We start from the raw sequence: 26,117 nt of genomic DNA, 5'->3' as shown, positions 1-26,117 counted from the left end.
ACCTAGCTATAACAGCCACTCTTGACAATGATCAGGAAGAGAGAAAAAGGTCAACCCCTTTCTAAAGGACCCTTCACATTCGGACAACAAAAACTGCACTCCCACCCTACACCCATACCATCTATCAAATGATGGGAGACTAATCAAGAAGTCTGTGGTGAAAGGAGCTCACTGAATTTCTAAGTTAAGCTGGTTTCCTCTTTTCCAAATTCAGAAATCACGTCCCCTTCTATCACTCCAGAAACTTCTGCAATACAATCCCTGTTCCAACACTGACCCACTAGTAATTACTCTGGGCTGCAATACACTACATCATGTTTTTTGCCCACAATGCCACTTCAGATGGGAACCAGCTATACGCCAATTAGTCTCGGTCTTGCCCCATAATGAACAGTCCAGGCTGACTGCTAGGTCAGGTCCCCTTTGAACAGGAACACATGGAACCTTAGATCAAATTGGGCCTCATCAGGAGGGTACAGTCTGAGTCCTATGACACAGTGAGCAAGGGACCCATTTCTTAGTATACCCTTTTGGGGCTGTGAACTGAGGAAAACCAAAATGCAAAGGGTGGAGTTGATCTCAGCCACTAGAAATTACTCTGGGCTGCAATCAAGTCCATTGTGGTTTTGCACACAGTGCCACCCCAGACAGGAAACAACAATCAAAAGGGCCTTTTCCAGGGAACCTAGTTGTAAATACCCGGATGCGAATTCTTGGCATGTTAGGTTTTCTGCAGATGTAAATAGTCCTGTTTGTGGGGCACCCCAATCATAAAAAACGTCCTTTTCAACATTGATGGTCAAACCCACTCTGTTTTTCACACAGTCTGCTTAGACCATCCACTTGACCGTTCTGTGTTCCTGGCAAATGCATCGCCTTGGAAAACAAGTCCCTTCAAATTAACCACTTACACATTTTTGCGCTCCTCTTAATAAAATTCTGGTTTCCCCCTTGATTGTTGAGGTAATACATTGTGGTTGTGCTGTCCATTTGAATCAAAATCTGAAGGATTGAATGGCTAGATAAACCACCTTGAGCTCCAATAGGTTGAATGACATTGTGGCTCCTCCTTTGACCAAACGCCATGTAGGGTAAGACTGCCAAAGGTGAGCTCCCCAGCAAGTCAATCAAGCACCATAATTACTGTCTGAACTGGGGGAATCCTGATGGACATGAGATTACATACTGCGTTAGAAAGTGAGCTGTAGCTAACTTTGTGGTCGCTGGAGTAAGTAATCTTTTATCTGCAATCTACACAAAGCCTAAACTAGAGACGGCTCAGATGGGCATTGAGCTCTCTGGTGTTATTTCTTCATATTGACAGAGACTGCAGTTTGAGGTGCTAGGAGGGCAATATTTCGTTTCACTTCTCCATGTAACAATACCTCCTGGAAGGTTGTAATATTGTCTAATGGGAAAACTTCAAACAGTAAACTTGGAGGCAAGGTTGGAGTGCATGACATTGAGGTATCTAATAGCTACAAGCATCAGATTCTATTATGGAGAATGAGATAGTGTTCTTTTTATTTTCTTACAAGGTGGTGAATCATGCGTCATGTTGTGAACTGGTGTACAAGATTAGGGCCTATTATAGTGGAAAAGGTTTTAGGCGTAGGAGCCAATGGAGGTGGTGATGGTTGTAATTTCGGTGTAGAAGCCTTGATATTACTAGGCACCACAAGACGAAAAGAGGTCTGACTGGATCATCCTTGCTTATATCGATGATCACAATCCTTGGACAGGCTGGAGTAGTTGTCTGAGAAGTAGAGAGAAGTAGAGATAAACTTCTCAACACTGAACCTCTCAGGGAGGAGCCTAGCGCGCATCCAAGATGGTCGCGTGAGCACAGGGCTCCCCGGACCCTTGCTGCTCCTCGGAATTTATCCTGAGAATATCCTGATGTGGTTTGTGGAATCTGGCAGATGAAGACCGGATGAGCACGTATCTCTTTTCAGAACTCGAATCGGACCTGGGAATCCTGAGTTGTCGTCGTTCGAACTTTTGGGACCCACCCGACGGAGGTGCCCGGGGCGAAGGTGAACCGTGGAGCCGTGTCGTAATTGAACAACAGCGGCTGCAGTGCGGTGCCAGTGGCCGCTCTACCACTTTCGGTTTCACTTTCGTACTTCAGGGGGCTGGCCTGCGACTGCAATTGATGTGGCGGGGTATTCCCCTGGCCTCTGCGCGAGGCCTTGTCTCCACCTGCCACTAGAGTGCCCGTCGCCTTGGGTCCCCCCGCACCGCTATATTGTGGTCTATGGTGAGGCGCTGGTCTGTGGTGCCGGTCCCCCTACGACTTTTGATCGGCGATCCCCTTCGGTGTCCGTGACCACATGGGGGGCAAGGGGGGCCCCGAGGGGCGTAAGACTAAGGCCTCCCTCCGCGGGGGACCGGTCCAGGCCAACAACATGGACCGTTACACTCAGGGCAGAGGGTCCCCTGGAGCGACCGCCCCCCCCCCCGGATGCCGTCGGTGGTGGCACGACCGTCTCTCCGGAGCTCTCCCTGCAGGACATCATGGGCGCCATTGAGGGCATCAGGGAAACCATCGCCACGCAATATGAGGCCCTGGCCCGTAAAATCGACACGGTGGCGATCGATGTCACCTTAATTCGGGCAGATCTCTCCAAAACAAATGAGAGGGTACAGGCTCTCGATGTGCGGACCTCCACCCTTGGTACGGATGTGTCGGACCTGCAGGCCGCGCTTGGTGACATTAAGGCGGTCAACGACCAGATGGCCCGGCGGCTGGAGGACTTCGAGGGACGGGCCCGACGCAACAACATCCGTGTCATAGGCGTACCGGAGTCCTCCGACAGCCGACCGGTTGACCTCCTGGTTGAGGAACTCATCCTCCAACAGTTGGCCCCTGCCGGCCTAAGTAAGTTCTTTGCCGTGGAGCGGGCACATCGAGTTCCGGGCGGTCGGCCACGGCCGGGGGCCCCCCCGAGGCCTATCGTGGCCAAACTGTTCCACTATAGAGACCGAGATGCGATTCTACAGGCCTCACGGGTCCACGGCCCGGTGCGTCATGAGAACTCATCCATTAACTTTTATCCGGACTTTACCCAACTTGTTCAGAAACAGCGGATGGGATTCCAGGGGGTGAAGCGCCGTCTCCGTGAACTGGGCCTAAAGTACTCTATGCTCTACCCTGCAAAACTCCGGGTGGAACATGAGGATCGGACTGCCTTCTTTGACTCTCCTGTGGCCGTGAGTGACTGGCTGGACTCGTTGCCGGACAGAGGTGACCGTCCCGGGCCCTCTGCGGGCGCCGAAGGTGACGGGTCCCCTTTGGAGTAACTTTTGGTCCTTGATTTTGCCATTTTGCACTGTTCATCTGGGTTTTACTTCTTTTGTTCATTTTGTCTCACTAGGACCAGTGTGGGGGGCGGGCGGGGACGGATCCCTTTCCTCCTCCGGGGTCTTTTCGTAGAATGGGGTTAGTAGGGCGACAGGCACACTGCAAGTTGGGGGGGTTTTCAGGCCCGCAGGGGTGCAGGGTGGGGGGAGTTGGGTTTTTTGGGGGGGGGTTGGTGGGAGGGAGGGGCTGTTTTGCTGTGTGTTTTTTGTTTACAGGGCGAGGTATTGATTTTTGTCCAAATACGGGAACTGTGCTACTGACGGGGGGGCCTTTGGTCTATTGGAGGGGATGGGGGGGGACGGGTTGAGACTGATGTCATGGAACGTCAATGGGTTGGGGGATCGTATCAAACGGGGTATAGTACTGCAGTATTTGCGTCGTCTTACTCCTGATGTGGTGTTTATCCAGGAGACGCATCTGGTGGGCAATGTTTGTCATGCAATGAACAGGGGAGGATACCGCCTCGTGGCCCATTCTGGTTTCACAACTGGTTCCAGGGGGGCGGGCATTCTCCTGCGATCCTCACTTCCGTTGGATATCACTAGGGTAGTCTCGGATGACAGAGGGCGCTATGTGTGTCTGTCTGGGAGATGGGAGGGGCAGCCCCTTTCCCTGGTCTCAGTCTACGTCCCCCCGGGCCTCCAGAACTCCACCTTCGCGGACTTGGGTCGAATGCTGCTTGAACTTCCGGATGGCCTTTTGCTTATGGGCGGGGATTTTAATTCGGTGGTTTCGGGTGACCTGGATCGTCACCCACCCAGGACCCTCCCCGCTGCCCAGGCATGGCTTGGTGGCCTGCTGGATACCTTCGGCCTGGTAGATAGCTGGAGATTAATGCATCCGACCCAATGTCAGTACACTTTTCACTCTGGGGCACATGGGAGTCTTTCTAGGTTAGACTATTTCCTTATGCCCGCGGCACAGACTAGTCGGATTCGGGAGGTTAGGCACCTGGCGCGGGGTATTTCCGATCATTCCCCGCTGTGGCTGCTCTTTGACGCCGAGACGCGGTCTTCAGGGCGGATTGCTCCCATTAACCCGTGGTACCTGAGAGACCCTATGACTCGCGACAGCCTGGTTAAGGCTATGGACCAATACTTCCTTGAAAACGAGGGGTCGGTGTCGTCCGCAATGTGCCTGTGGGAAGCCTTTAAAACCGTAATCCGCGGACACGCCCTCTCCCAGATAGTGGTGGCTAAGAAACTCAAGAGTGAGGCAGTGGTGAAGCTGGAGACTGACATTTCGGGGCTGGAGTCGGCCTTGGAGGCGGGTGTCACACCGGGCGGGCTCCATGCCCTCAGCCTGAAACAGTTTGAATACAGGTCTCTTGTCACTGACGCCGCCAAAACGTTGTATAGGGAACAGCAGGGTCGATTGTATGATGCCGGGGACAAGGCGGGAAAGTTGATTGCATGGCTGGATAGGAAGGAGAGAGTGAACCGAGTGGTCCCGGAGCTGTGTGTCGCGGATGGAGTGTGTGTGACTGAGCCTGGTGAGATTGTGGAATGTTTCGCTGACCACCTCCGGGCCGTGTACTCCCCGGTGACTGATAGGGATGAAGAAGACTCTCGCCTTCTGCTGAGGGATATCGCTTTGCCCGGCTTGTCTGTCGAAGACCGTGAGCAGCTGGACGCCCCCTTGTCTGTAGATGAAATAGCAACTGCGATTCGGTCCCTTCGTTCGGGCAAGGCGATGGGTCCCAACGGTCTGCCTATTGAATTATACAAGTTGCGCCCGGATAAACTTGCGCCCTTCCTCCGTCGTATGTTTCAGGAGTCCCTTGATGCGGGTTCCCTTCCTGACGACCAACGTCTGGCAACGATAGTCGTGATCCCTAAGGAAGGTAAGCCACGAGATCGCTGTGCCTCCTACAGGCCTATTTCGCTGCTAAATGCAGAGCCTAAAATCCTGGCGAAAGTCCTTGCCAACCGTTTGTTGAGCGTCATCTGTGATTTGATTCATCCTGATCAATGCGGCTTCATCCCTCACCGTAACACCGCTCTTAACTTGCGGCGTCTTCACGGCGCCCTCGCCAGGGCGGAGTACCTCTCCGAACCTGCCGTGCTGGTTTCTTTAGACGCCACGATGGCCTTTGACACCATCGAGTGGCCATTTCTCTGGGCTGTCTTGACCAAATTCGGCTTCGGGGAGGGATTTCTTGGCTGGGTGAAGCTTCTTTACACGGGACCCATGGCTCAGGTGGTAGTTAATGGGCGGGTCTCTCGGCCCTTCGATCTCGGTAGGGGTACGAGGCAGGGGTGCCCGTTGTCCCCTCTGCTCTTTGCTCTTGCCTTGGAGCCGCTCGCTGCTTGGCTCCGCTGGGAGCCCTCGATCAGAGGGATCCGGTGGGCCCCGGGCTTCGAGGATCGGATCTCGTTGTATGCGGACGATATTCTCCTGTATCTCACCTCGCCGCGGCAGTCGCTTAATGTTCTCTTTGATGTTCTGACTTCCTTTGGGAGAAATTCGGGTCTAACGATCAACTGGTCTAAATCCTGTGTCTATCCTATCTCTGGTGACCCTCCTCTCTTGCCGCCTCGGCTTCCGATCCAATTATCTCTGTCCGGCTTTAAATACCTGGGAATATACGTCTCGATGGACCCGGTGGCTCGCTATGAACAGAATCTCCTGCTTCCACTTCGGCGTTTGAGGGAGGACACGGCTCGGTGGTGTAGGCTGCCCTTGTCCCCGCTGGGTCGGGCAGCGCTGTTCAAAATGATGTCCCTTCCCAGATTTCTCTATGCACTCCAGAACTCCTTCGATGTTATTCCGGTGTCCTACTTTCGGGAGGTGGAGAGCCTGCAGATGAGACTGGTGTGGGATGGACGGGCGCGTATCGCTCTGGCGAAGCTTACTCTCCCCTGGTACGACGGGGGCATCGCGCTTCCCGACATTCGCAGGTATTATTGGGCCTCACAGCTGTTGGCCATAAACCATGCCACGTATGCGCCTGGCTTGAATCCGGCGTATGAAATGGATAAATTCCTGCTTCCCGGCGGGAACTATAACAGGGCACTTTACTCCAGCTCGGCGGGACGGACCCTTACGGGCCCCACTAAGATTGCGGTACGGATCTGGAAGGCGGCCAATGTAGCCTTGGGCTGGAGTGAGCGATTAACATGTGCTACTCCTCTGTTTGCCTCCGATCGCCTGGGAAGCCTCTGGACAACGAAGGGGTTTGAACGTTGGGACACGATTGGTATTAGTAGAGTGGGAGACCTATGGATTAAGGGTGCTGTTAAAACATTCGCGGCGCTCCAGAGCGAATACGAACTTACGGAAAGGGAGTTCTTCCGCTACGCCCAGATTCGGCATGCCCTGCTCTCTGTTTTTGAGGAGGGGACCAATATCCCGGCTTCTTCGCCCCTCGAGGACCGCATACTCGATGGTCATGTCCCCGACAGTACTATTTCATTAATTTATAAAAAACTTATCAATAATCGGGCTGACCTCTTGGTGCGCCTCCGGGAGGCGTGGACGGAGGATGGGGTGGAACTGGACGACGAGGACTGGCAGTCCGCACTGTCGTCCCCCAAGGAAGTGGCCATTCCAGCCCGTCTCCGTCTGGTCCAACTTAAGATTCTCCACCGGGTGTATGTGACGGGTCCCCGTTTGGTCTCGATGGGATTTTCTGAAGACGGGCTCTGTAAGCGGGGATGTGGACTCAGAGCCACCTTTCTCCATATCCTTTGGGAGTGTCGCGAGGTGGCAGAATACTGGCGTCGGATTCATGTGGTCATGGGACAAGTCACCGGGGTTGTGCTGCTGCCGGAGGTGCGTCGCTGTGTCCTGAATGTGTGGGAGCCCAATGATTATAACGCGGCTCAGACTCGGTGGGCGGCCCTGGGGAACATGATTGCCAAGAGAGATATAGCGCAGCTTTGGGGTTCCCAGCGGCCTCCCACCGTGTCAGTATGGAAGGAGAACATGGACTGGTGCATGTTCAGGGAGAAGACTGTGTATGTTGCTCGTGGCAAGCCGGGGGCGTGGGGTAGAATCTGGGGGCAATGGAATGCGTATCGTGGGGGTATCTGTGTTCCCCCCCCTGGTGGACACCGACATTGCCTTGTCCCCCTGACCCTTGATGGTTCCCTGCGACTTTTGGGATAATCGAATATAGACGTTCCTCTCCCGTGCCCCCCCCCCCGACCTATTATTACTCCTGCCTTTTAGTAGCTATTTGAAGATCAGAAGTAGAGTCCCCCAGGATGTAGCCTTACCCACGTTTTTTTTTTTTTTTTGCCTTTACGCCTCGCCTTTTGTCTTTATTTGTTATTTATGTTAAACCTATGTATCCTGCTTCCCTAGGACTTTCCGGAGTCATGTACGGGGCTGGACCCCGGGAGTCGACTACTGCCTTAACCTCTGTATGATCCTTCCCGAATCTAGCGGCCGGCCCCGGTGGTTGTAGGCCCATTCTTGTAATTGATTTATTGTTCAATAAAATTTTCAAAAAAAAAAAAAAAAAAAAAAAAAACCACTGAACCTCTATTCAACTTCAATAATAACGCCACTAACTTAGAGTGCCTCAAAGAGGTGTGTCTTGACTGCTTAAAAGGTCTTCTTGTTAGGATGGAGTTTTGAACGTTGAATGATAGGTACTAATAGACATTGTGAAAAACGATGGGCCATATTACGAAGGTGGTCGGATAAGCGTCCGACCACCATCCTATCGGGGTGGAGACTCCACCCACCTTATTACGGTGCAACCTCTGTGAAGGCATCGTAAACTTGTCTTTTTCAATTGCAGTTTAGGTTGTGGGCCGGAAAAAGACATGTTTTTAAACATCCATGCAATGTGTGCCAGGCGCCATGTGGTGCCTGGCACACGGTCCAGGTATGTTTGGGGGGGGCAACACTTATGCCCCCCTGAGCCCATAGTGGAGGCCCACGCGAATGTGGGCTCTGCTAGGGACCACCAAGACCCATTCTGTCTACCTTTACATGGCGGTCGGACTACCATGTAAAGGCAGAGGGAAAATGGACATCATAATCCCTACAGCCCCATTGTAGCCTCTGATGTCAGACGGACCGCCACCCGTCATCTTAATTGGGCCCTATGTGTCAGTTATCAACAATGAGCACTTGGGCGAGCATCTGTCTATGATGCGGTCCTCGATACCAAACCGGGGACATGCACCTGCCTATAGGTTTGGTGATGTCAATGCCTCCTCCTTTTCGTGGATCCGTCTCACCGCTATTGGGACTCTAAGGGCTGAGAGCTCTCAACATGCTGAGGGAGCCCTCAGTGGTTGCTCTTTTGTGCTTCTGTCCTTCCTTGACCTTTTGCATCGTTAGACCACACTATAGTCTCTCCATCATCAGATACCCTTGTGATCTATAAGAGTACCTTTTTGCAACTTGCTGGTTAAAACCACATTCCTACACAGAGTTGGTATTGAATGGCAAACCTCACAAGTGTATGAGGATCATTTGCTGCTTTCTTTCTGTGACACCTGGGGCATTTAGCAAACAATTGAGGCATACCTGCCAAACTGAGATAAAAATGTGGACACAGACAGTAAATTCAAAGACACTCTGTCAGGAAACACTAAAATCTATGATAAATATTGAGTGAAAACAAAAAGAACTGAATTAAAAGACATTTTAAGTCAAAAAGCAGGATTTTTCAACCCAAGATCCTTCTTTCAAGTGCCATGAAAAAAAACGTTGCTGTGAATCAACTGCCAATACAAGACATGGTAAGACTGGTAAGGTACTAACTCCTAAAAGGAGCCGTGTCATAATTTTTACCTTTACAGAGTTCAGCCTGTCTGGCTACTTTTCCCCTCATTTCGCACATTGGTCATGATCTCCAGGACAGCATGGTGATGCTTATGCGGTATGACTGTGTAATGTATTCATTTTTACAGAAGAAAAAAACACCTGTAATTTGTTAAACCCAGCATCAGATAAGATGCAATGATAGGGTATGTATTTAAATGTATTTGATATGTACCATATATTTATATGTATGGTATAAAGAGCTTCAGGTTTCTGCAAGTGGGCATCATAATTCTAATGTTAAAGACAATTATTAATCAGCCTTGCCCTCCTTCTGGATCATCTTGAGCAAGCTGATTTCAGTGGGACTGTTATGGGTTTGGTTGACTTTGCTTTCACCAGTAGATCACAGTTGTAGAATAGCCTCTTTTCAGGTCCAACCTTCAGATACTTCCTGGGATACCCCTAATAAGTTGTATTATTTACTGTTTTTTATTTAATAAATGTATGCAACCTCTGGTCAAAGATTTCAAAGAGAGGTGGCAAGGTTTAACTGTATGCAGATTAAACCAGTTTGTCTTTAATTTGTCAAGAGAACTTGAAGGTACTGGCAATGTGCTAGGGAGTTTTTTACACTCTAGTGTCAAATCAGATATTGGATTTTTTTTTTAATGAAACTCCCAACTCCTGACCACAATCAGGGCTCACTCGGGTGTGATGGTTCTCTCTGGCTAGCAACTCTTAGTCCATGTGTCATGCATACAAGGGAAGTAAAGAAAACAACTCTAGTTGTTGATTGGTGACAGCCTGTGTTTGGGTTTACATGTGTTAAACGTTGCTTCTTCCACCTAACGATTCTCCACCCACAATCAAATGCAAGTTATGATAGAAAATTAAACCATGGCCGTTTGCCAATTCCAAACGCATCATAAATCAGAAGAAGGATTTTTCCACAGAAGCTGCCAGACAATAGAATTTTCTTCCCCTCCAAATGTGTCTTGAACTCGTTCACCAGTCATTCACAAAAAATCCAATGACCTGACTCTTCAGTCAGAGGTTTCTGTTCATCTTCCGGCTGGATTATTAGTTAGTGCCAAGAAGCTCTTGGATTAGAGGGCTCTACAAGCATTAACAGACATTAAATTAACTTATTTGGCCAAGGATTTTAGGTGAGGTCTCTAATTTGGTGAACAATGTCGGTAACTTGAGTTTAATACTTATTTCAGAGTTTCTTTATACAGCACATAAATGTGGTGGACACGCAAGCTAATTACCAAGTTATTCTGAGGAAGGCATTGCCAGAATACAAAATACCCAGAATATGAAACATATTTCATGGGTTTATGAGACTTGCTCTACTGACCTGAGCTAGGTGTAGTTTTGTAGAGGTTCACCGACATGACATTTGAAATTGACTCCAAACCAAGAGGCCCATTAGGATGTAGGGCGGATCGCCTCCGCCCGCATGGCGGAGGCGATCCGCCCTACATCCTTCCCCGCCCTACACCCATTTACCCCCCCGCCACATTAGTATGGCGGGGGGTACCGCGGCAGACGGGAAGACCGTCCGCCGCTTTTCCGCCCGGTCGACTTGTCGACCGGGCGGAAAAGGGTTTAATATGGTGGCGGTGTCTGCTAGACACCGCCATCTATATTAGCATGGGTACGGACACATGCCTTTCCGTGGCGACGTTGCCGCCACGGAAAGGCATGCGGAATTCTCTTCCAGGGGCCCGGGTGGGGTGTGCACAGGAGGGGTACCTATGGTACCCCCCTGCATTGTTATGGACATGGTGGCAGGCACCTCGCGGTGCCTGTCACCTTGTGCATGACAATGCACGCAGTGCATTCCCAGCATTGTGGCGGGCGGTGCTCACAGCACCGCCCGCCACAATGCTGGGAATGGAGGATGCCACCACCACGGTGGCAGTGGCATCCTAATCGCCGATGCGGGACTGCCGTACCACTGGCGGATGGTCCCAGCACTGCTAAGGCGGCGGGCGGCTGGAAGTCCGCCTGCCATCCTAATGGGCCTCTAAGCAGCATTCAGGAACATGTTGTACTCTCGGGAGGTGTTATTTTCTAACCCACTCTAAACTAAGCAACATTAGGGGAGGCCTTGGACTGAGGAGGGGTTAGATTTACTATTCCCACTCCAAAGAAACTGCGGGAAAAGCGTTTGACTCTTGGGGGACTGGGGATTCTATTCCCACTCCAAACTAAGCAATACTAGGGAACGTACTGGACTCTTGGGGGGCTGGAGGGGAGGATGGGGGGGGGGCGTTGTGGGTAACTTTTACTATTCCCACTCCAAACTAAGCAACATCGGGAACAGAGTTGGACTCTGAGTGAAGGGAGAGCAGGGCAAGTGTCAGATTTACTATTCCCACACCAAACTAGGCAACAACCGATGTGAACAGTGTTGGTCTCTCGGGGGGAGGGGGAAGGTGAATGGGGGTCAAATGTACTATTCCCACACTTTGGGGGGTCAGATTTTCAATTCCCTCTCCAAGCCAATCAAAATTAAAGAAAAATATGTATTTAAATATATATTTTAAAAATAACAAGAACATCAATAATTACTTATTAAAGTCAAAGATAGCAAAATAAAATTAATTACAAAATAAAACTATAAATAGTTCAATAAATGTAATAATATCGGACATAAAATTATCTTAACGCAATTTCATTTTTTGAATTTCATTTCATATTTATCAAGACTAATTAGAATGTAACATTTTATTTTTTTTAAACAGATTTTTGGGAGAATAAAATAAGTAAATTATTTCATAAACAAATATAATCTTATTGTTTAAAATATTTCAAACATTAAAAATTAAAGAATACAGAACTACATATGTGAAACATTTTAAATATATATATTTTTTAAATGCTATCCTCCCAAAGACCAACAATCCGAAAGAAACAAAAAACATTTTCTCATTTAGTAAATACAAATTTTTAAATGATTAGATTTAATAAATTTCAAAAAGTGTAAAAACAATCATTTTAAAACACTTCTCACCAAACTGACCTATAAACCCAGCATTGTGAAAAATGAATATCATTACATTTAGAATATAAAAAAATAACACTGTTAATAAATAAAATTATGTAAAATATTAATTTGAAACACTACCCACCCAAACCACCTAAAAAGAACCAACAAACCATAAAGCATTAAAATTACAAATATGCATTAAGGGGCCGCAGCGTAATCGACCACTCCGTTTACTTACCGACCGGCGCATTACAAGGTTGGAAATGAAACCTTTCCGCCCTTGGGATTACGATGCATGGTTTCCATGCCGGCCTGTCTGACATGGAAACCATGTTGGAAAGTGTGTTAGGGGCCCCCAGCAGGACTTCCTTGTATGTGCGGCCACAAGTTGGGGACAGAGGGGGCACCTATGGTGTCCGTTGATCCCTGTACCCAGGCCTTGAAAAATCAACTTGCCTGCTCGCATTTGCTAGTCAGATTCAATAAGGACGAGCTATTTTTAGTTCCTACTTGCCCTTTCTGGCGAGTAGAAAGACAAAGTGACAATTGACCTCTGCCTCTGAAAGCAAATCAAATGTGACAAGATAGCAAGATTTAAGGGCATCTTCATTGCTCCCAAAGTGAATGAGCACTAAAAATGTGTTTAAATCTTGTTAATTGTCACATTTGCTCAGCTTTCAGAGTCAGAGGTCAAGTGCATTTCAGTTAGGTGGAGTAGATGTTTCACGTTACTAGACCTGCAGGTCTAGTCCATTTTTTATGATTTTTCAAACCCTGCCTGCACCCCATAGCAGGCAACTTGAGGTGCCTACATGAGGTGCAGGCATTAACAGTTCATCCAATTCCCCTATGGAGCATTTATTAAAGCCAGTTTACGGCCATACTGCATGCTCCCATAGGGAAATGTAGGAATTGTTTGGTCGCATCCTAATTAGGCGGAAAGGACCAAGGCCGTGTTGGGCAGACTTAAGTCTGCCCTACATAGTATCTAGGCCCTTAATGTTTTAAAAAAAATTACATTTAAAAATAGGCAATACATTAAACATTATTAGCTTATTAAACAGCTCACATGATATTAAGGAAATAGATAATTAAATCTCAGATATTGTTACGAAAAGAAAAAGCATATACTTACCATCGATGTTCAAAACTTCAGTACAATGGTAGCCACAACATTATGACTTTAATTTCAAGTCTCAACACCGTCTCAGAAACGGGACCGACCGACATCATCAGGATGCTATCGATGACTGTTCGGTTGCATACTCTCATTCCTCCGATGGAAGCTTGTCTTGCGGCTCTAAACCGCCTGTAACATAAGCTCCTATAGAGGAATAGAAGTCTGTGTTCATCCCTGCACCGTGTGGCAGGCACCTCAGGGTGCCTGCCACATGGTACACTGATGAACAGGATGGCACCATAGGTTCCCCCCCTGCCCCCAACCGCAGGCCGCAGAGGAAAGGGGGCCCTGCTCTCTGACAGGCTTTCCATGTCAGAAAACCAGACATGGAAAGCCTGCATGGAGACCAAGTATCGTAATTCCAAGGGCGGAAAGCAGCCGCGGCCCGTGCAGGTAAGAGAGGTGGGGCGGGGCGGGGCGGGGCGGTGGGGCCCAGTGGGCGGGATTTTGACAAAGCATGGAAAATGAAATAATTTTCCCTCAACAACGTTCGTCAACCCTCCCCACACACACACGCACGCACGCACACACACACACACACACACACACACACACCACCACCACCGGGCCCCATCACTCTTACCTCCATGGGCGGAAAGGCCACCCTTTGGGATTACAGGCTGGCGTCCGACTGGCCAACTGGCCCGTTGGAAGCCAGACGGAATGACCGGCTGGTTTAATGTCCGACCGCCAGCTTTGTAATGCGGCGGCCGGAAATTAAACCGAGATGAATCCCGGAAAGGGTCTGACCGACAATCGGAGCCTTTCCGGCCTGCATCACCGTCGGCCCTTAAGGTTCAACACCTTTCTAACCCCATTAAATGGCATCACTCTCTTGCAAAGCTAACTCGGTAACTTACATCAGCCCATTTTGTTGTAATATTACTCTAATGAACTTAAAGAAAAGTGACACATATATATATATCAAATTCTTCAAAACTCATGGTATATGCCATTTGGTACAAACCCGTGTATAGAAAATCTTTTTTCCAAACTGTCTTGTGAATGTATCTTTTAATGTGAAATGCCATTACTCTTGATAACGGGATGTCTCTATAAAGGTTTTCCTCTTCATTCCATTCTAAATCGAGCCACTGTGTAGCGTTTCACTTTAAAAATGTTGTTCCTCATGATTACTTCATGGACAACCCTTCCATCTTTTGCTACTTTATTCCCCTCCTATGACCCTTCGCCCTCCCTTCTTCTCCACGTTCTTTCCTCCTGCCCCATGTTTCTATTTTTGGGGGAACATCTTCTCATGCCCCCACTTTTAAAATTACTTTTCTCCTCCCTTGGTCCCTTGTTACTTGGTTTGTAGGTGTTCCCTTATTTGCCTTCATTCCCCTTAACCCTTTCTCTATCTTGCCAACCTTTACCTTTGTCTCCTTACCTCCTGTTTTCTGGTTAAGCATTAAAATTATGTTGCCTAATTGAAATACGTTATGCCGTAGTCATCCAGGACTCCTTACAATATTCAATTACAAATTATAAATGTTTTTAAAAGTCCTTAACTTATTTCATATGATTGCCCCGTCAGTACCGCTCACCTCTAAAATTGTATGAATCTGCTCATTCTGTCAGTGTTATTTAAATTAAAACATTAATAAAATATAAATGTAATAGTTCAATGCCTATTCAAGTACATTAAAATCACCCATAATTAGAAATGCTTTCGTAAATCATATATTTAACAGCATTCAGAGAATATTAAATTACAAAATGGGTTACACCTCATCACATTTCATAAATTTTCATGTTAAAATGTTTCTGGTGTGAGACAACGAAAAATGCAGGACTACAAAGTCAACATTACTATCAACCTTTACATTAATCCCTCAGACACATTCATGATTTTCTTCTAGTTTCCAGTTACATGTATAATGTTTAGCAACAAACATAGAATTGCAAATACTTGTTTTAACAGATATAGAATTACCTTCCAAAAATCAGTCATTCTTGTCATAGAATTAAATGTCATTCTGTCTGTTTGTGACACTGGTGTCTCCAGGAAAAGGTTTTGCATAGCTTTGTTTAAAGTGTACATGTTTGAGTCTACCATTCCAAATGCCACTAAACAGAAAACCAAAAAAAAACAGACTCACTCTAATGTTTTCATTGCAGTCACTTCTAAAAATGTTAGACATGCCTTATACCAGATTTTAGGATTCTTTTTTCAGATTATGAATACCGTTTATATTAGCATTTCACTTCATGGAAAGATAACCTTACTCTTCTGTAAATACGGATTCACTAGATTTTTCCCGTATGAAGACGTGCAATCTTTAAAACGCATGCCTATGGAGAGGGAGCCCTCAATGGTAAGTGCATTTGTTTTACTTGCCTCGTTCAAAACAAGTATAGTGACAGGGAAAACACACCGACAATGTTATTCTATTCAATTACAATGTATTTTATCCAGTACTTAATTTGTTAAAAAAAAATAACAAGTGCCAGGGCCCTTGTCAGCCTCCAGCTCAAATTAAGCACTGGTTTTCTCTCTTCTCATGTAGGTTTGTAAAAGCTATATATGGAAATGAGATGAAAGTTTGAGCAAAATAATTGTGAATTCATAGTTACACAAGTAAGTAAGTTTCCATCATCTGCTGTACTACTTAATCCACTCAAAGCTCTTTTTGCATGTCTAAACTTGTTGCTATACTGCTTTATCATTTATGAAATCAACACTAGAGTAAAAAGTTAAACACTGTTAAAATTTTGTGAAATGAAAGTCATGCACAGCCGACCAAGCAACAGCCCTAAGTTATCTGTTGCATCTGTTGCACTGCGCCTTCATCGGCCTGGTCGCCCCCATGCTCCTCGTCCCTCCTGCTCCTGTGCCTCACCTGCTGCCTGTGCCTGCCTGATCGCCGAACGCCGTCTTCTCCCCCCCCAGCGCCCCAGCCGCCGCAGGGCCGGCCGCCAAGCCCGCACTCGATTTTCCTGCCGCTGCCTGCCTGCGGCCCCGCCCCCCCGCCAGCCGATAGGCTAACACGCTCCCGCCTCCCAGCGGACCCTCCCCTCCCGGCTCCCTTCTTAAGGGGACCCAGACTCCTTCTCGGGAGCGACCACTGCGCCTTCATCGGCCTGGTCGCCCCCACGCTCCTCGTCCCTCCTGCTCCTGTGCCTCACCTGCTGCCTGTGCCTGCCTGATCGCCGAACGCCGTCTTCTCCCTCCCCCAGCGCCCCAGCCGCCGCAGGGCCGCCCGCCAAGCCCGCACTCGATTTTCCCGCCGCTGCCTGCCTGAGGCCCCGCCCCCCCGCCAGCCGATAGGCTAACATGCTCCCGCCTCCCAGCGGACCCTCCCCTCCCGGCTCCCTTCTTAAGGGGACCCAGACTCCTTCTCGGGAGCGACCACTGCGCCTTCATCGGCTTGGTCGCCCCCACGCTCCTCGTCCCTCCTGCTCCTGTGCCTCACCTGCTGCCTGTGCCTGCCTGATCGCCGAACGCCGTCTTCTCCCTCCCCCAGCGCCCCAGCCGCCGCATGGCCGCCCGCCAAGCCCGCACTCGATTTTCCCGCCGCTGCCTGCCTGCGGCCCGCCCCCCCGCCAGCCGATAGGCTAACACGCTCCCGCCTCCCAGCGGACCCTCCCCTCCCGGCTCCCTTCTTATGACGCCCCCAGAGCAACCGCGCAGCGGACGCGCACAGAGGGAGCACCGATTGAGCGCCGCAGGTGCGCCAAAGGTAAGCCCGTCTGCGCCCGTCCGCGCCTGGACCGCGCCCAGTGCCAGGACCCCTGGCCCACGCAGACACCAGCCCACCCGCCGGACCTACGACGCCACCGAACTCTACGCACTCAACGCCGGCAGAATCCCGGGCTGCTATCGAGCCACCCCGAGACGCACCCACGGACCCTTCTGCTGCCATTCCTGCAAGTTCACCTGCATTCGGACCTGCACCACACCAGCACCGACCAAGCCGAACTCCAGCAGCAACCACCTCAAGTGCATCCTGCTCAACACCCGCTCCGTCCACAGACACGCCGTCGAGCTCTGGAACCTGCTCGACACCACAGCCCCAGACGTCGCCTTCCTCACGGAAACCTGGATGAACGCCTCTTCAGCGCCCGACATCGCCATCGCCATCCCGGACGGCTACAAGATCATCCGGAGGGACCGCGTCAACCAGACAGGAGGAGGCATCGCCATCATCCACAGGAACTCCATCCGCATCACAACCAACACCGACGACACCCTCGCACCCGTCGAACACCTGCACTTCCAGATCCACATCAACCCCAAGACCACCCTCAGAGGCACCCTCATCTACAGACCCCCGGGACCACGCACACAATTCAGCGAAGACATCGCCAATTTCATCAGCCCGCACGCCCTCCCCTCCGCTGACTACTTCCTCCTCGGGGACCTCAACTTCCACCTGGAGAACAACAACGACCGCAACACCACCACCCTACTGGACAACCTCGCCAACCTCGGTCTCAAGCAACTGGTGACCACCCCCACTCACTACGCCGGACACACACTCGACCCCGTCTTCTCATCCAGCAAGGACATCGCCTTCAGCCACGCCACCGGACTCCACTGGACGGACCACAGCTGCGTCCACTTCAGCTTCAGAAGGACCACGATCCACCACCACCAGCAACAGGTTGCACGCAGAAGCTGGAACAAGATCACAGCCGACCAGCTCGCGACTTCCCTGAGCACGAACCCTCCCACCAGCGCAACGAACCCAAGCCAGGCAGCCACCAACCTCGCGAAGTGGATCAGCAACTGCGCAGACGACCTCGCCCCTCTGAAGACCCCGCCTAGCAGACCCGGCAGCAAGAAAGCCCCATGGTTCACCGAAGAACTCAAGAGCTCCAAGTAGAACTGCCGAGCCCTCGAGAAAGCCTGGCGCAGAGACCCAACACCGAACAACATGACTGCCCTCAAGCTCGCCACCCGAAAACACCACCAACTGATCCACACCACCAAGAAAACTGCATTCAAGGAACGACTGGACAACAACGCCCACAACAGCAAGGAACTCTTCAACATCGTTAAAGAGCTTTCCAACCCCAACACCGGAAACAACGACATCACCCCTTCGCAAGACCTCTGCAACTCCCTTGCCTCCTACTTCCACAACAAGATCGCGGACATACACAACAGCTTCAGCTCTCCACCGACGCACGCCACGACTGAACCACTGCCCCCTACCACCACCCTCCGCGCCTGGACCCCGATCAGCACCGAAGACACCATCCGCACGATGAACTCCATCCACTCCGGATCTCCGACCGACCCCTGCCCTCACCACGTCTTCAACAAGTCCGACGCTGTCATCGCAGCCCACCTGCGGGACATCATCAACACCTCCTTCGACACCGCTACCTGCCCGGAGAGCTGGAAGCACGCCGAACTCAGCGCCCTACTAAAGAAGCCATCAGCCGACCCCACCGACCTCAAGAACTACCGCTCCATCTCGCTGCTCCCGTATCCAGCAAAAGTCATCGAGAAGACCGTCAACAAGCAGCAGGCCGCCTTCCTCGAGACGAATGGATCCCTCGACCTCTCGCAGTCTGGCTTCCGGGCCAACCACAGCACCGAGACCGCCCTGATCGCAGCTACCGATGACATCCGAGCCCTGCTCGACAATGGAGAAACAGCGGCCCTCATCCTCCTAGACCTCTCTGCGGCCTTCGACACTGTTTGCCACCATACCCTAGTGCAGTGCCTCAGCAACGTTGGAATCCAGGAGAAGGCACTGGAATGGATCATCTCGTTCCTCGCCGGAAGGACACAGAGAGTCCGCCTCCCCCACTTCAGATCAGAAGCCACCGAAGTCATCTTCGGCGTTCCTCAAGGCTCCTCGCTCAGCCCAACCCTCTTCAACGTCTACATGAGCCCCCTCGCAGCCATCGCACGCCAACACAACCTCAACATCATCTCCTACGCCGACGACACCCAGCTGATCCTCTCCCTCACCAACGACCCCGCCACCGCCAGAGCCAACCTACACGAAGGGATGACAGACGTAGCCAAGTGGATGATGAACAGCCGCCTGAAACTGAACTCGGACAAGACGGAAGTCCTCATCCTGGGTTCTTCACCCTCCGCCTGGGACGACTCCTGGTGGCCCCCCGCCCTGGGCAGCGCACCCAAACCAACAGACCACGCACGCAACCTGGGCTTCATCCTGGACTCCTCCCTCTCCATGACCAGACAAGTCAACGCCGTCTCCTCGTCATGCTTCAACATCCTGCGCATGCTACGTAAGATCTTCCGGTGGATCCCCACCGAGACCAGGAAGACGGTCACCCAGGCCCTCGTCACCAGCCGTCTGGACTACGGCAACTCCCTCTACGCCGGAACCACCGCCAAACTCCAGAAGAGACTCCAGCGAATCCAGAACCCCTCAGCACGACTCATCCTGGACATCCCCCGTCGCAGCCACATCTCCGGACACCTGAGAGATCTGCACTGGCTCCCGGACAACAAGAGAATCACCTTCCGTCTCCTCACCCACGCACACAAGGCCCTACACAACCAAGGCCCAGGATACCTCAACAGCCGCCTCAACTTCTACGCTCCCACACGCCAACTTCGATCGACCGGCCACGCCCTCGCCGCCGTCCCCCGGATCCGAAGAGCCACCACAGGAGGAAGGTCCTTGCCGCCAAGACTTGGAAATCCCTCCCGACCCACCTCCGCCTGACCCAGGACCACCTTGCCTTCAGGAAGCAGCTCAAGACCTGGCTGTTCGAGCAGTAGCGTACCCCCCCTCCCCTAGCGCCTTGAGACCCTCCGGGTGAGTAGTGCGCTATATAAATGCTGTGATTGATTGATTGATTGATTTTTCTAATAAAGGCAGAAGTGGTTTTCGTTGATGTTCTGCATGAAGGCCTACTCCCCCCTCCTTTAAAAAAATCTTTGCATAACGGGAAATAATGACAAACTATTTGAATGCAGGATCCTTTGCCAAATAAAGAACAAATATGTTTTATTTTCAGGCCTTGAAAACATTACATGAATACAGCGAGATAGATGTAAGTGAGTCTTAGATCTCCCAAACATTCCACAGAGAGCCCAACTAAAATAATCATTGGTAAATAAATGTATCTGCACGGATGGCTGTTAAATTTGTGAAATGCATGAATAGATTAATGAGTGAGTGAATGAGTGGCTGCAGATTACAACACTATCATAGGCTGAGGTCTCAGTCGCATTATAGTGTTATAGAATGCCAAGAGACAATATTATACACTGCAAGCGTTACAGCAGGTGGTGTCACTGCTGTGCCAAAAGGACTTACGTTACATCAAGACCTAGCATCATTATGGTAGTGCAAGCATACCAGTGTAAGCATTACAAGTGAGTTGGCACCACAGTACAAATAAAGGCCCATCATATGGCAAGAGTTACCTTATTATTATTCTTATTATTATGCATCTTTAAATTTGCCCCATCATTCGGTACTAGTTGTTACATCTGCCAAGAAATGTGCCAGTGCAGAGAGCTTACCAGAGTTTATATGTCCTCAGGAGAAGGAGAGCTCCTCTTGCTTTTTAGGCATCAAGTTGCTGGATGGTGCTCAGTGCACAATAAAGCCTCTGCCCCGCGTAAACTGCTCTGGTGTCTCGGCACTATTGGTCATGGAAAGTAATGTTCTGTGAGCCGTAAAAAGCACCAGACAAAGGTTGGTTGGAAGGACTGTGCTATTAAGTGCTGGGCACAGAATATCAAACTTGGGATTCAACTTTGTTTGCCAAACAGACTCCATGAGTTTTAGGAAAGAAAGAGTGTGGCCAAGCCTTTTTATCTGCCATTCTGATGGTATATTCACAGAATGCTCTCTGAACTTCCCAATCCAAAATAAAGGAGAGTCTCAAATTGCCGAAGTTACTGGAACAAAGGCACTGTGTTGTGAAGTTACTTACCTTGGTTCTCGGTTACTGCTTTTCCCTTCTGATGGTTTCTTACCCGAGTTGGAGTTTTCATGTTCACCACATTCCTCACCGTGTTCCTAGAATGTAAGGTTGATGGCACTCCACGATTGTCAGTTGCAGCTGGGTCATTGAGGCGGTCGGATGAAAGGTTGTGCTTAAAGTAAAGATCTTCATTTTACGCTCTGTCTGCTGGTCTTCTTTTGAAGGATCCTTCACAACAATTTTGGCGACGATCTTCGATACCTGTTTTCTCTCCAAGCACAACCTGGTGAAATTTTCACGGAATTCCTCATCTTTATTGAGCTTCACGTTTCCTGTCGTCTCTGGAAGATGCTTGCGGTTGTATCCGGCTCCGACGCTGTTTTGCCCTGTTTAGGTGCCACTCTTTGAGGTATTTGACAATTTTATTGGGTGATTTGGCTTTGCGCTGCCGTTTGAAGCGCGCGCTGTTGTCTCGAGCCTCGGACCCTAGTGACGTCATCTTCAGTCCTCTGCATCACTGGAACGCACAATGCACCCTTGAAGCTCTTTGCGTGCCGTGCGCAATGTACGTAACGTGGCGTAATGTGCCGCCATGTTTAATTTCGCCGGTCTTAATTACCTGTCTTGTCAGTTTCACGCTCCTCATCCACCTTCAAATTTTAACTCACTCAAGTCTCCTGCCTTGAATTATGGTACTGTTTCTGGTCTAACGCCGCATGCAATGTCCTGCACTTTTTGACTTTTATTGCAGTTCTGACTTATAGTTTTGACATCTTGTAGTCTTCTGTTATTATTCTCCGATACTCTGCATAGTTAATCGAGTCCAGTCATCCACGTTTTGCATTATTCGGTGCAGTTACCTATGGTGATCTGTTTTAACTGTTGTTTATTACTCTGCTACTTTTGTCTATACCATATTTTACCATTCCTTCCACAGGTTGTCTTGCTCACTTGTTGTACCTATCTATTGCAAACATGTTTGCCAATTCTTCAAATGTAATTTTGCCACCAATGTTTCTTTCCCAACCAGGTGCTACACCAATCATTTGGGAGGATTGGATTGAAATGCTTCATAATTATGTTACAGCTTTAGAAGGTAATAATTTTTCTCCAGACCGAAAGAAAGCTTTGTTATTGAGCGCGTTGGGTACTGAGGGTCAACGTGTTTTTAAACACTTACCTGTGGCATTGGGCCCCAATGGGCAACCTATGCATAGTGTGTTTCAAGAAGCTATTAAGACACTTGAAACAAGATTTTCCAAAGAGGTTAATTTGGTCTTAGTTAGATATAAGTTTTATACTCAGCCTCAACTTGAAGGAGAAAGTATTGATGAATTTGTTTCTAGGTTACGTGAACTGTCAGTCAAGAGTCACTTTGGGACCATGACAGAAGAACTGATCCATGATCAGTTGATCGTTCAATGCCACGACAGGAAAATACAGGAAAGGCTGTTGGCTGCCAAAGACCCCTCATTGAAAGATGCTGTTGACATGGCCAAGGTCATTGAAGAATCTCAACAGTGCATTAGCGAATTGAGCAAGAAGGACAAAATTTCACAGAAATAGGGGACGTGGAAAACAAAGATGACAATGTTGATGTTAATGCTGTTTCTAAAAAAATGTGAGGGCTCCGAGTGTTTTTGGTGCTACATCCACACCCAAGAACAGAGAGTGTCTACGTTGTGGTAGTCAATACCATTTGGCGGACTCTAAAAGATGTTTTGCTATTTATCAAATTTGCCGATGATGTGGCCGGAAAGGGCACTATTCCAGAATGTGTAGGCAAACTGAATCTTCAGATAAGTAAAAAAATAAGATAAATGTAGTGCAATTGTCTGATGATTACAAACCAGGTACGAATAAGGTCTTGGTTGTTGAAGAAATGTGCAATGAAGTTATGGTTGGAGTCAATGAAGTGTCTCCTAGTCTAAAAAGACCCACTGCTGTGTTTAATATTTGTGGCAGAGATATTACGTTGATGGTGGACTCTGGTTCCATGTTTACCATTATTCCTGAATTTCTGTTGCGAACCACATGGGAGGGTGTTTCCTTGTGTGACAAAGATAGCAACCCTATTGGGTATCAGGTCCAGTCCATTGATGTTCCCAGGTACATGTTTGGCCAAATTTATTTTGACACACGCAGTACCCAGGGAAAGATTAATGTTGCCAAAGAGGGTCCCCGCAATCCTGTGTTGGATGCACCAATATGATCTTCACATAGTCATCAATCCATGCTCCCCTAATCAAATTATGGTAGTGCAGGATGACATTCAAGTTCAGCATATACTTCAAGATGCTCACCGAGTGTTTGAAGACAGACTTAGTTGTGTCAAAGGGTATCAACACAAGATCATTCTCAAACCTAATGCGCGTCCTGTACAACATAAGCTCAGGAAAGTCATTTTGTCGGTGAGGCAGGGTCTTAAGGGATTGTTAGATGATTTGTTAAAATCCAGAGTCATTGAACCAGTGGAGGCTTCCTCTTGGATTTCTCCTGTAGTTTTGACACTTAAGTCAGATGGTCGGCTCCATTTTTGCACTGATCTCAGGTCATTGAATTGTGATATTGTCACAGACACTTTCCCTCCTCCTAACATCAATGAATGATTGCAGTCGTGGGAGGTGGTAAGTACTTCTCCAAGATTGATTTGAGAAGTGCTTACCACCAAATCAAATTACATCCAGAATCCAAGCCTCTCACAGCATTTATTACAACGGAAGGCACTTTTCAGTTCACTCGTATGCCCTTCGGGCTAGCCTCGGAGTGTCTTCCAAAGGATGATGTCAAAAATGCTCAAGGGTTTGTTTGGTGTAGTCTACTTTCAGGACGACATACTGGTTTCAGGAAAGACCATTGAGCAACATAATGCCACACTCAGACAAGTCTTGTGGAAACTTGAGCAGTAGGGTCTTACAGTTAAAGAAAAATGTCAGTTTCTCACGGATCAGGTTGACTATTTGGGGTACTCAATCTCTAGTGGTGGGATTTCTCCTAAAAAGAATCTTTTGGAGGCTATAAAAATGCTCCTGCTCCTAGGGACAAGGACCAGCTCAGGTCGTTCCTGGGGCTTGTCGAATATTATGCTAAATTTGTTCGTGGATTTGCTGATATGTTCGAACCTTTAAGGAAACTTCTTCGCAAAGGCTGTAAATTTGAGTGGGGCAGTGATCAATCTGATACTTTCTCGAAAATAAAGGGTCAGATTTGTAATGCTGGCATTCTTGCTCCTTTCAGTGCTTCCTGCAAGTCGTTTCTCACAGTTGATGCCAGTCTTACTGGTATTGGCGTGGTATTGTCTCAACATCAGAGAGGCACTGAAAGAACGATCGCATTTGCTCCGAGAACTCTCACTCAAGCCGAAAGGAACTACTCAGTAATAGAGCGTGAAGCTCTTGCTTCAGCCTGAGGAGTGGAGTATTTCAGAGTATACTTGTGGGGATACAGATCACAAGCCCCTGATGAAAATCTTGTCAGCGGAAGGTGCAGGAAAGGGGTCAGCATGTCTTGCCAGATTTGCTGCAAGGTTATAAGAGTATCTCTTTGAGGTTGAATTTATCCATGGTTGGAAAAATTTACAAGCTGATTGTTTGTCGCGTATGTCACTTGATTGGGAAACAGTTGACAAAGATGTGGCCAACAAGTTGGAAAGACAGGAAGCTATTGCCTTTGTATTGGATGTTTGTGAATGCAGTTTGGGGTCATTTTCAAAAATACAGTGGTCTGAGGCCATGGTCAGTGACTTAATTTTGCAATATGTCATTGTTCTTATTAAGAAAAATGCACCTCGTGAAAGCATGATGTCTGCAGCTGTTAGGCCATATTGGAAACTTTTGGATGAGTTGTCTTTGTGTGGTCAAGATGTGGTTATGAGAGGTGAGAGATTTGTACCCCCGGCTGCTCTCAGGTTACACATTTTTAAACTTGCGCATGAAGGCCACTTGGGGCAAGGTATGGCCATCAGGAGAATTATGCAAGAATTTTGGGGGCCTGCCATGGATGATCAAATCAGGAATTGGGTGGTTAATTGCACCCTCTGTAAAGAGAGTGAAAAGAGACTGAAAGTTGGTGCTCTGAGTTTTATGGGTCATATTATTATTTGTATTTTTATTTTTTTTTATTTTTTTTATTCCTCATTTACTGCCATGGTTCCAGACTACTGAGAGCCTACTGCATGGGTAGCAAGAACTGCGGGTGCACCGTTGCGCTGTCACTGTCAATACTGGAAGGGAAGTAGATGAGAGATCAAATACAAGAGCCCTACAGCTGCCACGGCCACCCTAGCAGTTCAACCCATGTTAGCCAGCTGACAGAAGTTAACCAATTTTGGGGCATATGCATCAACCAAAGGAATACCGATTCCTTAATAGCGAAAAATAAGGAATCGCCATTAAGGAATCGGTATATGGCATGCATCAACAGAGTCGGTAAAAATTTAGCGATTCCTTATAAATCGCTAAATTTACCGATTTCGCAATAGCGGGGCATGCAAACTCCCATTAGCAAATTGCGAGTTCGGTAATACCGAATTAGCTAATACCGAGTTCGGTAATACCGAGTTAGCTATTACCGAATCGGTAATAGCGAAATCGCAATTTGCCGCGTCGCTCCGGGAACGTGCAGATGACATCACCAACCAGGAAATACTGCAGCCCCACCCACATAGCCTCGACAGAGGAGCAGACAGGAGCTGGGAAGGAGGACTGCCTGTGCAGAGTGAGGCCACACCGACTCAGCAAATCCAAGGAAACACACATCATGGCGCAGGAAGTGCCTTCCAGTGCTGAGTCAGCACGCAAGCGAAAGCAAAAGTTTTCGGACAGGGAGCTCGAGTACCTAATCGAGGGAGTCACCAGCAAACACGATCGCCTCTTTGGCAAGCTGTCCCTCAAGGTGCCTGAGCAGGAGAAGCGGCGCATATGGCTGCGCATCCGTGAGAGGGTGAATGCAGTTGGCGTCACCACCCGCAGCATCGA

At 48.8% G+C, this 26,117-nt stretch overlaps 1 protein-coding gene across 1 annotated transcript in view; it reads right to left on the bottom strand.

Annotated features, from left to right (window-relative positions):
* Positions 1-26,117, bottom strand: part of PKD2L2 (polycystin 2 like 2, transient receptor potential cation channel) — a 1,478,337-nt gene that overhangs the window by 1,185,457 nt on the left and 266,763 nt on the right. Inside the window, exon 3 of the mRNA XM_085615012.1 lies at positions 15,206-15,339. Within this exon, the coding sequence (XP_085471138.1) occupies positions 15,206-15,339 (134 nt within the window). The remainder of the gene's footprint in view (positions 1-15,205; positions 15,340-26,117) is intronic.

This window comes from Triturus cristatus, chromosome 7 (assembly GCF_964204655.1).
Source record: "Triturus cristatus chromosome 7, aTriCri1.1, whole genome shotgun sequence".
Lineage (NCBI taxonomy): Eukaryota > Metazoa > Chordata > Amphibia > Caudata > Salamandridae > Triturus > Triturus cristatus.
Note: the sequence above shows the minus strand (reverse complement) of the source record. Positions and strands in the feature narration are given on the sequence as shown.